The sequence below is a fragment of the Berghia stephanieae genome, chromosome 1 (assembly GCF_034508935.2).
Source record: "Berghia stephanieae isolate SIO BIC M18660-M18661 chromosome 1, UCSD_Bste_1.3, whole genome shotgun sequence".
In the NCBI taxonomy this organism is placed as follows: domain Eukaryota; kingdom Metazoa; phylum Mollusca; class Gastropoda; order Nudibranchia; family Aeolidiidae; genus Berghia; species Berghia stephanieae.
Genome location: NC_088360.1, coordinates 20087567 through 20102425, shown reverse-complemented (window position 1 = coordinate 20102425; position 14859 = coordinate 20087567). Strand labels below are relative to the sequence as shown.

The 14859-nt window shown below is 36.4% G+C and overlaps 1 protein-coding gene across 1 annotated transcript in view; it reads right to left on the bottom strand.

Annotated features, from left to right (window-relative positions):
* The window catches only part of LOC144970107 (uncharacterized), a 48754-nt gene extending 48073 nt beyond the window's left edge, over positions 1–681 (bottom strand). The window contains exon 1 of the mRNA XM_078909339.1: positions 160–681. Coding sequence (XP_078765465.1) covers positions 160–200 — 41 coding nt within the window. The 5' untranslated portion in view covers positions 201–681. The remainder of the gene's footprint in view (positions 1–159) is intronic.
* Between the last annotated feature and the right edge of the window lie 14178 nt (positions 682–14859).

The following is a 14859-nucleotide window of genomic DNA, read 5'->3' as shown; positions in this document are numbered from 1 at the left end:
AAATTATGTAAATTTATGACTTTACTTCATGAATATTATAATGAACAGGAAAACGTTTTGAACACCAAAATTAATGACTACATATAAGTCGGACATGAATAAAACAATAGTATTGTTGATAGATGTATGTTATATCAATATATATATTTATTTACTCACCTATCAAGATCCAAGAGAACCAATTCTTCAACAGGTGCCATTTCCAATGAAAATAAAACACAAACACAAATCGTATAAAAACAAGGATAGAAATTAAATAAAATATACAATCTTATACATAAGACGGGCCAGCCGCCGAAATTGATATTATTCGTTAAATTAATTTGTTTGGACGGACCAGCCGCCAAAAAAATATTTCAGTTATTCAAGGACGGACCAGCCGCCTTGCCCTAGATCGACCAGCGATTAGGTAGCAGTGAGTTCAACTGAATCGAAAACGTTTTCAGCCGAAGCAAAAGCAACGACTTCGGAAACCACGTGACAGCGCCAGCCAATGAACAACGAGCACTGCTCATGTAACAACACGGCAAGGCAAGCACAAGTGATCGCCATATTGTATTGTCACCAATACACCTTAGCCTAGTGCGGGGTTGACAATCACAGCTTGCTACTTTTTCTGATTATCAAGCTATCCGCCATCCGCCACAAGCTAACCACAACTAAACTTTCAAGTTTCATACTTACACTCTAAATGGGTTTGTTATTTTATTGTTCTTCCGGCCCCATCCCAGTGATCCCGGATTCTTATGAGGCAATCAATTTTATATTAGTTTATTATTCTTTGATTGAAAGATACCGCTGAGCCCTAATGTATAATATTTCACGCGGATTGACTGCCATGTAACTTCATTAACACACGAATAAACCCATTTATGCATAAAGCAAGGACAAGTTATTTTGCTCAAACTTAATTCCTATTTCAATCCCTGATTCTCATAATAAAATCATATATATATAACCCATCGCCTCAAAGCGGCACTATATCGTAATGAACTGGGTGCTGAAAATTTAACTTAAAGTTAAAGCCACGAATAAGGAACTTCTTGGCCATTGGGGTTAATTTCTCGTCATCATAGAGGGACATTAAAAAAAAAACACATATTATTGCTAAAAAGGTCTTATTTATCATAATTTTCATTCTAGATTCGTTTTTTTTAAAGGATCCAATTCATTAATACCGTTTGGAGATGATGGGTCACATATAATAACGATTTTTTTTAAAACACTCGAATGTGTAAGTGTACTTTTTTTTTAATTGAGCTTTTATATAGCGCAATATCCACTAAATGTGCTCAAAGCGCTTTACAAAGGGTCCCTGGTCAACAGCAACATTTAACATGTAGGACGGGACATGACGTCTGTTAGGCGATATTACAATTTTTCGGACAGAGACAACGCTGTTAACGGTCAGGTATTCATTTTACACTTGAGAAAGGTGAGAGAATGTGAGTAAAGAGCCTTTTCCAAGGACTCAACTATGCGCCGAGCGAGGCTCGAACCCAGGACCTTCCGATCCGAAAGCGAGTGTCATATCACAAGACCACATAGCCGCACAATGATTCATTATTGTAGATCCAATAACCTACATTGTCTTTGGCTCATTGTTGTAAAACAAATAGACCCCGTCTACTCTCAAACCACGAACAGTAGATATTGACTATTACAACAATGTTAATTCCATCTCATAATTGCGTTCAATTACCAGACTTGCAAAAATCTAGACTATGTGCACGCTGGTCAGCGCGTAAAAGTGGTCTGTTTTTTGTTTTATTTTTTTGTTTTGTTTTTTTCTTCGTTTGTTTTTGTTTTTTTTTTTGTTTGTTTGTTTGTTGGTTTTTTTTTGTGTTTTGTTTGTTTGTTTGTTAGTTCGTTTTTGTTTTACGTCTTGTTTTTTGTTTTGTTGATATTTTTTTTTAGTATTTTGTTATTTTGTTTTATTGTTTTTCAATTGAGAACTCGAAAATTCGATAATTACGCTAATTTAAAAGAATACTGGGTAATACAAATGTTGCTACTTGGCGCTCGAAGAAATAAATAACAATATAAGACATTGAATAGAAACTTCAATTTGACAAATGGAAACAGATAATGTGGGCGTTTCTGGTTTCCTCTCTATTAACAAAACACGATGAATGAAACACTACAGACGAATGGGAGGTGTGCGAATGGCGTTGTTAAGGTGAAGAGCATCGCCATCCTCACATCTTCCCATTCATCGTGTTTTGTTGATAAAGGGGAAACCCGAAACGTATGCATTATCTGTTTGATTGTTTCTTATTGCTATTTATTGATAATTTAAAATTGAATTATATATATATTATTTTTGTAAAAATAAATTTTAGACATAGGCAGAAATTTTCTATGACGTCACAATATTTTATTCATTGTTATAGGAATACCGTGTTTCTTTAACTCTCTGCTTATGTTCTCTCTAAAGGCCGTTGTAACCACACAGGTACTGAGTGAGAGAGAGATAGATAGGGAGAGAGAGAGAGAGAGAGAGAGAGAGAGAGAGAGAGAGAAAGCGAGAGAGAGAGAGAAAAAAAGCGAAAGAGAGAGAGAGAGAGAGAGAGAGAGAGAGAGAGAGAGAGAGAGAGAGAGAGAGAGACCAGCCTAGGTAATAACAATATAAAAGTGAAGAACCTTTCGGGGTATTCATTTCCATTCCTTAGAAAACAATTGCAGGAACCGTAATGAATAAACATTCAAGCAGCATCGTGTTGAGCTCAAAGAGAGAGAGAGAGAGAGAGAGAGAGAGAGAGAGAGAGAGAGAGAGAGAGAGAGAGAAAAGATATTCAAGAATTCACGTACTTGGGCCATAAACTGACAAAAGATGGTGACTGCAATGCAGAGATCAAAACCAGAATCGTAAGGCAAACCTGATATTCGCTTCCCTCAAACAAATTTGGAGACCAACGGGATTATATTCCAGCACTAAAATAAAGGTTTTTAAAAGTAATGTCTTGAGCGTTTTGCTCTATGGATCAGAATGTTGGAAGATCTCAAAGAGTATCATCCAGAAACTTGAAGTATTCCAAAACAAATGTTTGCGACGAATCTTCAAGATATTCTGGCCAAACACAATCTCAAATGAGGACCTGAGAGCGAGAGCTGAAGTGGAGTCTCTGGAGAGTCTCATAAAAAGGAGAAGATGGCAATGGTTGGGGCATGTCTGTCGCAGACCTGATGAAAAACTTAAAGAAGGCTCTGCGATAGACACCCCAAGGAAAGAGGAAGCGAGGCCGCCCCAAGGAGACTTGGAGACGTACCGTAGAGAGGGACCTAAAGCAGAGAGGTCTGTCCCTCGAGATGGCCCCAAGAATAGCTGCTGACAGGACCAGGTGGAGATCCCTTGCATCGCCTCAGGTGCCAGCAAGCCGGGAGAGGATTACGTGAGGGAGTGATGTGAAGAGTGAAGAACGTTTCGTGTTATACATTTACATTCCTTTCTTTACAATGATGAAAATCAATAATGGATAAGCAATTAAGCACCGAGTATAAGGTCAACGTTTAATAGAAGATACTTTTTCTTGATAGTATAATTTAATAATAATAAGCGGTTATTCAATCACATCTTAGGGCCAGTGTTAATGGAGCATAGTATAGATGATAATGATACATACCTAGTATCTTTTAAATCGCTGAAAGTTTAGTAGTATAATTGTTAAAATGTTCTCATTGTAATTATAAGGATATTAAACCGAATAAAAAAAGGTACAATCAAAATCTTTTTCATTATTTTTTTTCTTTTACTTTTTTTTTCTTCTCGTAATTTTCCCCAGGAAACAAAATGGCAAAATTGCTACTGAATATTAATTAAAAGTAATGATTCTCTTCATTTCATTCAAAACGCATAATATAAATATATAATTTGCTCTGACTCTGAGCCTCTAAGTTTTAATATACTTTGGCCATAAAACTTGTTCTTCATTTTATATCGATGTATACTAAAATGACCGCTAATTTTTTAACAGCAAACAAAAAATTTGAATCTCGGTTTGACTCAATTTATTCTAACTCTTCAGCAGATATAATGAGTCTATTAAACTACACACATTTCATTGCGAGATAAAACATTGTGAAATCCAAAACAAACTAAAAAAAAAAAACAAGTTTTAAACTTTGACATACCGTACTAGCATCATAACTTTGCAATGAACATGTCCAGGAATATCCTCGTAAATAAACTTAAATTGACATGCACATATTATCAGGCCTGATAACAAAACGCAATTATCGTCTTGATTTAACATTGTTGAAATAAACATTTTCGGTTTAAAACAATGAGCCCATGACAATTTGAGTCATCAGACCTACAAATAAGTTCACGTTGACTTAAACGTCTAGATCTAGAAAATTAAAAAGATATCAACTTACTATTTGAAATTATTTTCTCATACTGCCTCGTCCAAAATATGAATGCGTTTTTATGTATACACCGAAATGAACATACAATTTGTGACGTCATATTGTCGTGCATATTATGACGAGTTCAAGTAGCAATAGAAGAGTAAAGTTGGTGCAATAAAATAAACAACATCACGTGACCATTTTAGAAGCACGTGGCAAAACACATGTTCCTGGCTTTGACAGCTCACCTTCCAATGTAAATTATAGAAAAAAATAACCATTAAAAAATGTCTGTTAGGTGTCAAAAGAAACACATATTCATAAATACTCGATCACGCGTCAAATAATATCTAAATATTGATTTTTTATTAAACAAATGGTAAAATTTATCAAAAATTACTGTCGGTCTATTTTTAGACCACGGTCAAGATTATTCACCAAAATCAATGCGCTTGTGTGAACAAAACAAGAACTCTTTGAAATCTGGTTTTCGGAATAATTTAGCCGTATACAAAGAATTTAACTAAATAACAATTTTAATTGTACGTGTTTGTTTTTAACTGAATGTGTATTATCTACAATTTGAACGACAAAAACGGGAGACCTGTTTTGTGCGCAACGTTGTCCGGCTGCTAAAGTTTCTAATCACCAGCAAAGAATGGCAGTCCAACTCATGCAAAGGTAAGATTCCAATTTCAGTGTTTGAGTTTGTAATTTGTATCGATTGGTTTTGAGAGCAGGAAACGATTTAGTTCAATGTTAATCCATAATAGCGTTCGGGTATTTAACTTTGGATGTCTCACCGGCATAATTTTAGAATGCGTTGTTTATTTGTTTTCATTTCACTTCGCAATTTGACTGTCACTGTCAGTCATTACAGTACAGCTTCACTCGCCGATTCTCACTTACAGAGTTTACGTTTCCTTCACTTATGTCTGCTTCATGCTCATTCAGTGAGTGATTCGAATACTGTGTGAGAGAAAACACTTTTCGTAATTTATGACATTTTATGGGTAACGTTTACAGTCTAGAACGTGTGTCAGTCATAACTTGACCGAAAAAGAAAACAGAAAGGAACAACAACAAAAAAAAAAAAGCAGACACCCCCCTCCTCAGCAGGTGGAATCTCAACAAAAGTTGTATTTTTTTAATCATCTTTCGTGGTGCGAAGCTTTCATCGCTTGTCATATTTTATTGACTCTCGCTCTTTCCTAACCTGATAATAGATTTCGAAACAATCTATAGGTCTTCATTCTCTCATTATCTGTTCATGACTGGAACTGGAAAAGGAACAAGACAAAGGCAAAGGGTCTCTGCCACCGATTTTCAATATCTTGTGTTGTTTGAGGGATTTAAGTTGGTAGCCGTTTTTGCCACATAAGACTTTTTGTTATTGTTTTTGCTGAGAGTCGATGGGAGAAGGAATGGCAGAGAGGGAGGAAGGGGTGGTGAAAAAATGAGAATGTCTGGGAAAAGAAAATGTCCCACTCAACCCCTTATCGCATCTTTGATATTTGGCAGGTGTCAAACTACATGTATGACGTTTTGGATCTTCCAAGCCTATTCGCCTTATTTGGTCGGTAGCTGTGTGAAAGAAAACATATTTTATTGTAAAATGCAGGGAGTGCGGTCTGATATTTTCGTCATCGCTATGATTATTCCCAGACAGGGTCTGCCAATAACGAAAATTGGTTATTCCCAGACAGATAGAGGGAAAAAAAACCCAATATTTTTGTATTAAAAAGAAAACAAACAATTTTAAGAAATCCATGCTCAGAAACGGAACAAGGCCAAACAAAAAAGGAGAAAAGAATAGACTCGCTCAAAAAAAAAAAAAAAAAAAAAAAAAAAGAAAAAAAAAAAAGGGGGGGGGGGGGGGGGGGGGGGAGGGAGGAAAGCGATTGAATTCGAATCTGTGCAGCTAAAATGAGCAACGAGTTTCCCTTGGCTCAAGAGAAGTGAAAATGAAAAAACTGTGCTTAAGTTTTTGTATGAGTGTTGGGGGGGGGGGGGGGGGGGGGGTCGTTGGGGGTTTTGTTACAGTTTTATACACATCCCTGTTAGTTCAATCAATTTTGTGGGTAATGATCAAGAGGGGCCTGGTCCTACAACTCTTTACGGATTTACCTTGGATTGAAATGAAAACTAAACCTCTCTGATTACTTTAGATTACCTAATTTTATTTCATACGTTTTTTTTATGAAGAAGAAGCTTTTTAGGATTTTGTAATTCATAGGAATCACCATGATATGTGAAATGATGTCTTATCTAAATTTTGCCTCAGGAATAATAAGCGAACAATTTTGAAAAGCTCTCTCTGTTGATCGAATTATCAAAAATTTTATTTGTGATCAGATATTTTATTTGACTTTAAAGTGAAATCTAGAGGCATTAAAATATATTCAATGTTTATTAGACTTTTCTTATGTGATCAGAAAGTTAAATACAGGAAATATTGATCAAATGAGTTCACCGGAAGGTAAATAAAGCCCATTTTTTAAAAAGCTAATCGACATTGGTTATGTAATCTTGCTTTCATGATCATAAACCTCTGATAAAATTAGACCTGACCCAACGGTTTTAACAACCTTGTGGTATCTGAGTTCCAGGTCCATTATGTTTTCTAATGTTTTTATTGAATATAAGCAAACCATTAAGAAATAGGTCATGTCTATATATTCAACATTGAATGATATTTCTTCTTACATTGAAATAAGTGGTTCTTTAGAGTAATAAGGCTCATGGAACTGGAGTTTTTCCTGTTTCTGTAACATGAAGCAACAGACCTTAAATAGTGCTTGATAACTTTCTTAAAAAATAAATGGTATTTCATTTTACTTTGAAATACAGTAATTGGTCCTTTAGAGTCATAAGGCTCATGGAACTGGAGTTTTTCCTGTAACATGAAGCGACAGACTGTAACAAGTGCTTGCTGAAATCTGAATAAGTTGCACATTTACATTTTACTTGTAGAGTTAGATCCAGTTATTCATTCAAACATTGGTATCTTAATTTCGAATTGTCATTTAATTAATACATATAAAGTTAAATAAATCCAATGATAATAATTGATAAAATAAGGTAATTATAACTTTTATTCATTGTTTGGTCCATATGAATTTTACTTTATGATTTTGTGTGAGATGATATTGCTTTTTATGGGACCATGGGAAAATGGTTTAGAATGCCATGCTTATCTTTTTTTTCAGATCTAAATAACATTACAACAAGAATGAGTCTCTGCATTCCTTTAATTGTTCTGGAAGCATTGGCCTGCCTATACCATGGGAATTAATCAATTTATATTCAGGAAGAAGTATCATAATTATTATTTTTATCATCATCATCATCATCATCATTGAGTCTTATCCTTCAAGATTATCAAAATGGCTTTCATTTGTTACTGTATCTTATAGAATTCCTCATATATCATTATGGACCCTTCTTTGTTTTGTTTTTTATTGGAATTAATGTTTTTCTTCTATATTCTATATTCTTCATAAAACCTCTCAGCTTTATTGACCTAATCTAGAGACTAGAGAGCGGTGATTAAGAGAACAGGACCATATTTTGCTTTCGAGCGTTTCTTAATTTTAAAAGCAGCTTACTGTAGTTTGTAAAGATTTTTTAAAACTTTTTTCTAATGACAGTGTCTAATACACGTTAAAACCAATGCATATCTATCCCTATGTAATTTTTGGCAGTGATCTCTCCATTTTAATGGTATTGGCTCTGTTTATTTATAAAAATGCCCTGTGAACTTGTTATACACTTGAAAGAAACATTTACATAGGGAAGTCAAGAAGAATATAGCAAAAGAAACCTGCTTCCTTGGTTATGAATAAGAAATTTAAAAAGAAATAGGCAATGACCTCTTTATCTTGTCTACCATTTAACTTTATAATTATTTTTTAAAGTTTATTATATCCTTATAATTTAATTTATCAGCAAGATAAGAGTACTGATGAAACCATCTATGTAGCTGATTTGTAAATGTAGTAGTAGAATTTGATAGATGGGACCATGTGATGTTGTAGAACATATTTTTAAAAATTGTATTGCATTGTTTCATTTATCAGCAACATCATATTAAATAATGCAGTTGCTTAATCACAAACTTTCTGCACTTCATATGCAAGACAGTGATGCTTTTGTGCTACATTTCTCGAAATATTCACAAAGTTTCTGTATTTTGTAAATAAGACCATGGCGCTTTTGTCTTAACTGGTTAGTCGCAAATTCTGCCGTTGTATTCCATTTCTCGAATAAAATCATTTTCTATTTATTCTATTTATTTGCAAAGTTTCTGCACTTTATAAACAAGAACATGATGCTTATGACTGGACAGGTTAATCGCAAATTCTTCCTTTGTGTTCCATTTCTCGAATCAAATTATATTAAATTCTATTAAATAATCATTTTAATGGCAAACTTTCTGCACTTGATAATTATATGCAAGACCATAATACTAAAGTCTACACAGGTTAATCGCATGTTCTGCCTAAGAAGTGCATTTCTTGAATCAGAACCTTTTTTAACCAAAGCTTTTGCTGAGGCTCTTACATCACAGATTTTTAAAAATGGAACTACACAGTTTCAGTAATAATTATCAATTTTTTTCTTTCTCTTTCACAGGATGAGAATACAAGCATACCTTTAATGGAGAAACATCATATCTATATTTTTTTTAATGATTTCAGTGTGAATAACATGAATATGAATGAAATGACAATAAATATGATATAAATTTATAATCTGTTTTTAATTTATTTGGATTTCACAAGTTGTGTTATGGCACTCAGATACAGCAGGACGGGTGAGACTGAGAACCAATCCTCACAATAGCACTAGAGGTCTTGTATATGCAAGATGTGATTTCCATTGATACAGTTTAAAGACTGTCCTGTTTTTATTCATTCTGGTGAACGCTGTAGGTTGTTTTTTTTGTTTCTTGTTTTAACAAAGATTTTTTTCTTTCAATCTAAGTCTAAGACTTGATTGAATTCTGACTCAATGCAAATCAACTTTGTTCCAACTCCTCAACTTCAAATTACAATGAACTTGTGCGCCCTTCCTTCTCTGTTAACCTACAGGTTATTGGATATGTAACTTTAATACATATATGTACGTCTACCACAATGATAAACTAGCAATTTATCTAAATATCTTGCAATCGTCTTTTGTAATAACTTTTCATTCTGGGTTACACATAAAAGTTAGCACTGCCGGGTTACAAAAGTACTTTGATGTTAAAAAGATCAGCATCCTGTCATCTTACTTATATATTGGCAGGTGTAAGAATTATTCATTTTGCAAGTCATCATCGTCACAGTTTCGCACCAACACCGAACCCACTCCACAGCATCTGGGGAGCAGACTCTTGGGTCATGGTCAGTGCAGCTGAGCGCATCCTGGCATTCTCTAAGGATGTCTGCTCTGGGCACCCACATGTACACAAGCTACTCTCAGCCAGCCCCCACTTTTTCATGCTTCCAGTTGTTCTCACAAGTTTTGCCTGTGCTCTGTTCAGTGTTACCAATTCATTCCTGGGGAGCTCAGTTCCGTAGGACAGTTCTTCTCTCAGATCTCCAACAGCTTCATTTGCATGATTGTTCCACTCTCTCAACGTGGAACGCCTGTATACAGCTGCATGGTCAGGGTTGCTTTCTTCCATCGTGAAGCTCTTTCTCGACTTCAGTCTACTTGTCATTGGGCTGTGCCTTGGGTCCATTTTCTATTCATATTTCTGGGCTTTGGAATCAGTGGCTCTTTGAATGTAGGGAGGTGCAATGCCAGCCAGCCGATGGAGGACTGGAACTGCAGTCGGTTTCAAGTTACTCTAATGATCCGGCAGGTGTTATTTTGACATGGCAGGATCTTACTCAGACTGGTGAGACCTATTCGGCTGATGAATAGCAGAGGGCTACTATGGTTGTCCTGACTGTTTTCGGATCTGCTCCCCATGGCGTGTACGTTTTTGCCTCTTTTCTTAGGAAGTTGTTTCTTGTGGCCACCTTTGCTTTTGTTTTCTTTGTGTTCTGAGAAAAGGACATTGTGCGGTCTACGGTAACACCGAAGTACATGGGAAATGTGTTTTTATCCAATATGTTCCCATTCCAGATGTTCAGTTTCCTGTTTTCTTTAGGCTTGGCGGTTCTTTAAATGGAAAGCACACACTTGAGTTTTTCCTGGGTTGGCAAGTGAGTTCTTTAAATGTGGCCTCAGAGAGTGGCTCCAGGACATCCGTTAGTCTCTCCTCAATGGTCTTGAAATCAGAGGCCTGGGACACAAGACACAGATCATATAGAAACCCCTGATGTTCTCAAAATGAGGTTGGTCGTTGGTATAAACGTTGAAAAGGATATGTGCAAGTACCGATCCTTGAGGGAGTCCGTTCTTTTGTGATCTGCTTTTCTTCCCATCCATTTCCACAAAAAAGTGACGGTTTGACATAAGGAATTTTATTATTGCAACTATTTTTGTGTTACGAGTTACCCTTGCAACCTTTAGGAGCAGTTTCCTATGATTTACTGTGTCATAGGCAGCTGCCAGGTCCACGAACACAGTTCATATAATTTGTTTGTTCTCGTAGAGATGACTGATCCTACCTCAATGGCGATAGGTCTGTATACTGATTTTGGAATGGGGTTGCCGACAGTTTTTGACATATCTGGAAGACACAAATGCAAGGTCTGGGTTGTAGCCTGTTCGCCAGCAAGCGCTTGGCATGGAAAGGATGCTTCATGCGTCATAGAAGAGTGTCAGATTATATTGGTCAGCCCATTCCTCAACAGTATCTCCATCTTTGTTGTTCTCATTGTATCCCCATTTGGTGCTGTGGCAGTTAAAGTCACCTATCACAATCATTGGTTTCTCACTAATGGTGGATGTAACTGGCCACTTGAATGGCGTTGGTGGAGGTTTGTTGACAGTAATATCACATTGAAGTGTCTGCTTTCAATTCTGAGAATTTCCACCTCACTTACTGTCATGTCCTGGTTGTATGTCACTATTGATTTGTCTTTGACTTTGACGTAGTTAACGCTACCGTGAATGTTGCTTTCATTTTGTTTGACTAAATGCATGCCAGGGATGTTTAGTGCCACGGTCTTGTTCGTCTCTTGTAGTTGTAGACAGTACAGAGTTGCGTCGCTGGATTACTACAACACACACAACACCAACATTTTGCAAGTATCTTTAACACTTTTTTAAATCATTAATAAACGGTGATACTGACAACAACAATAATAATTGTTATTGTTATTATTATTATTATATTGTTATTATTATTATTATTATTATTAGTAATAGTAGTAGTAGTAGTAGAGGTCTTGTAGTAGAAATAGTAATAGTATCCGTTGGACCAAGTACATAAATATGAATATTTATACAGCGCATTTCTACAGATAGCCGTGAGCAATGCGCTTCACAATGTTTCATATTTATCCCCCCACTTCAACAAGCCGTGTGGAACCATATTTCTTTGTCATACAGCCTGTTAGGCGACCCTTGTGTACTTAAACTGTCACTACACTAACCGCCATTTCTGTAGCCAGATACTCATTCAATCGAGTGGGGTAATGTGTGTATAATTTTTCACGATTAGTCACCCATCCTATTACTGATCACACTTAGCATTGGCATTGCTCGACTTTTGTGACAAGACGAAAACCGTACCGCTAAGCCATACGGTCCATTAGTTCTAGAGATAGTATAAAAGTCTATAGTTTTGTGGTATCAGTGGTTATAATACAGTAGTGGTAGTGCAGTTATAGTGTAGAAGTAGTAGTTGTCTTCTGTCAAAGGGTCATCTGAGCGAAGAGATAGGAGATAGATTCGAATTTACTCTCTTCATTACATTGACCGTATGCTTTGACTTTGATCATTTGATACGATGTAAAAAAAAAAAGTATGGTCCGCCTTAACCAAAGACAAGCAACCATCTTCGTTTCCCTGGACATAGATATGGTTTTGTTTACGGGAGGAGGGGGAACCATGATTATCCTATAAAATAAAAGAAGGGGTATTTTGGCGATAAAAAAATATGACCGTGGCCTCCCTAGCTATCTCAGACTCGGAGTAAACAGCTTGAATTTATTCGCGCCAACTTCAGTTTGCTGCCTTAGCAACATGTAAACAAAAAGTTGGTTGGATGCGCATGACATTACTAAAGGTCAATTGCAGCATAGTTCGGGTCATTTATAAAAAAATCTGGGTCACGTTTGATGTCAAATATCCGGTCACGTGATGTTGTTTATTTTATTGCACCGACTTTACTGTTCTATAAACACTAAGACATATTTCTCGCTATGCTTGAAAGGCAATTAAGACGTGTCAGGCTTTTAATTTCGTGTCATTTGGGTGGTGTCCTGTAATTTCCTGATTTCGTGCAGTTCTCCAAAGAGGCAACAGTTAAGACCAATGTGTAGATAATATTGTCTCTTACTCCACATCCGAGACTATGTTTTGTTAAACAAGGACTCTATCTTGAGCCGGACTTTTTCTTCCCTAGGAAAATTCAACGATATCTCTTGGTTTTATTTTTCACTCTCATTTGATGAAATGTTAATATTAATATTCATAGATAGTCTATATCAAGCATATTTTAGAGCGACATTCATTGTGGCAGGCAGTGGCGTAGGGCCTTAAAGGCTATTAAGGCTAAGCCACAGGTCGTCATTGTCTTTAAAGTATGTAAGAATTTAACAATAAAAAGTCACACTTTTAATTTTCTGTTTCACAAACAATAAAATTCATTACCCTTACCGAGCTCAAAACTTGAACCAATCACACCGCTTTGAATTTACTACAGCTCGAGTCATACTCGTGCCCCTGACCAATCAGTACAGCGTGTGGCTTTAAAGGTTGAGAAGGCTTCCAGCCATATTCCCACGGAACAACCAGGCGATGCATTTCACGTTTGCCGTGTGCTATGACTGTGGGCATGAAGAGGCATCTTGACTATGAACTGAGTCATTGTGGCTTTCTTACTCGCAGCCACATACAATGACCTAATTAATGGCAATCGTGTTATACCTGTTACCCATCCCTCTTCGAGGCGTGTCAGGCATGTGATATTGAATTCCACTTGTCCCTTTTAACTTGAGTGTGAGACTGTATGTTATGTTTATTGATAATTCGAGTGTTAATCTGATGTATGCAGTATCTGTTTTTAAAATTTTAATTAATTGCTATTAAGTGTGATGAATCACGTCTATTACCTGTTGACCAGTTCGTTGAATAGGGAAAATAAACTTTTGATTAAAAGTAAAAGTATCGGTCCCCATCAACCAAACGATTTAGTACTCACTATTAAAGACGGGAAGCAGAATCGGTCATTTGATAAAGATTGGTTTAGTCGGTTTACTTGGCTTACGGTGAGAATAGAACAGAAGAGTTTATTTTGTTTTAATTGTATTTTGTTTGGCGATAACAGCAATACAGAATTGTCTTGGACAAGAAGTGGATTTACCTGTTTGAAAAATTTAACACAGAGAGCATTGAACCATCAGAAGTCCAACTTACATTTAAATAGCACCACTAGATTGAAAACCCTTGGTACTGTTCACATAGGTGCACAGATTGACAGTGGCTATCGCTTATCCTTAGCCAGGCATTATGAACACGTTACAAAGAACATACAAATCGTAGGTAAAATAATTGAGTGCATTAAATGTTCTTCTCTCTCTCTCTCTCTCTCTCTCTCTCTTCTCTCTCTCTCTCTCTCTCTCTCTCTCTCTCTCTCTCTCTCTCTCTCTCTCTCTCTCATATCCATAACTAAAAGATAATATGCGACAACACATCTCAAATCTAGCCCCATGCTCCTAAATGACCAGGCTACGCCGCTGGTGGCAGGTAATATCTATCTAGAGTTTACAAGGCAAATGTACAAATAGAGAACGCAATTTCGGCATAATTCAAATGCGGCAAAAAGAATTCAATTTAGGCGTGCAATTGTATTGGTTAATTGTGAATATGAGTACGCACTATTAATAGACACAAATAATCAATAGCGAATTAAAATGTGGCGTTGTGAAAGCAATTTCGGCACAGTTTTAAAACATCATTTGTCGATTCTTGCAAGCAGTCTTGTTCTATGAGAACCACCTGAGCGAACCAGAAGCAGAGGCAGGCAGAATAAAACCTACATTGACTGTCTGCTAGATGACACAGGAATGGACAACACCCGGGAGCTGCGTACGCTTATGGAGGACAGGACAGAATGGCGAAGACTTGTGGCTCAGGTTGGGGCCCCAAGGGGCGGCCTAAGTAAGTAAGTAAGTAATTTGTCGATTGGGTCTGTTTTTGTTTCCAACAAATAATTAAGAAGAAAACGTGGCAAATTGATGTTCCAAGATATTATATGACATAAGACAAAGTCTGTTTGGAAAGAGTGCAAAGGAGAGCAACAAAACTTATCACACACCTGAAAGAAAAAATCTACTGTGAGAGATTGAAAGAATTAAATCTCCCGACCTTAGATTACAGGAGAAGAAGGGGAGATATGAT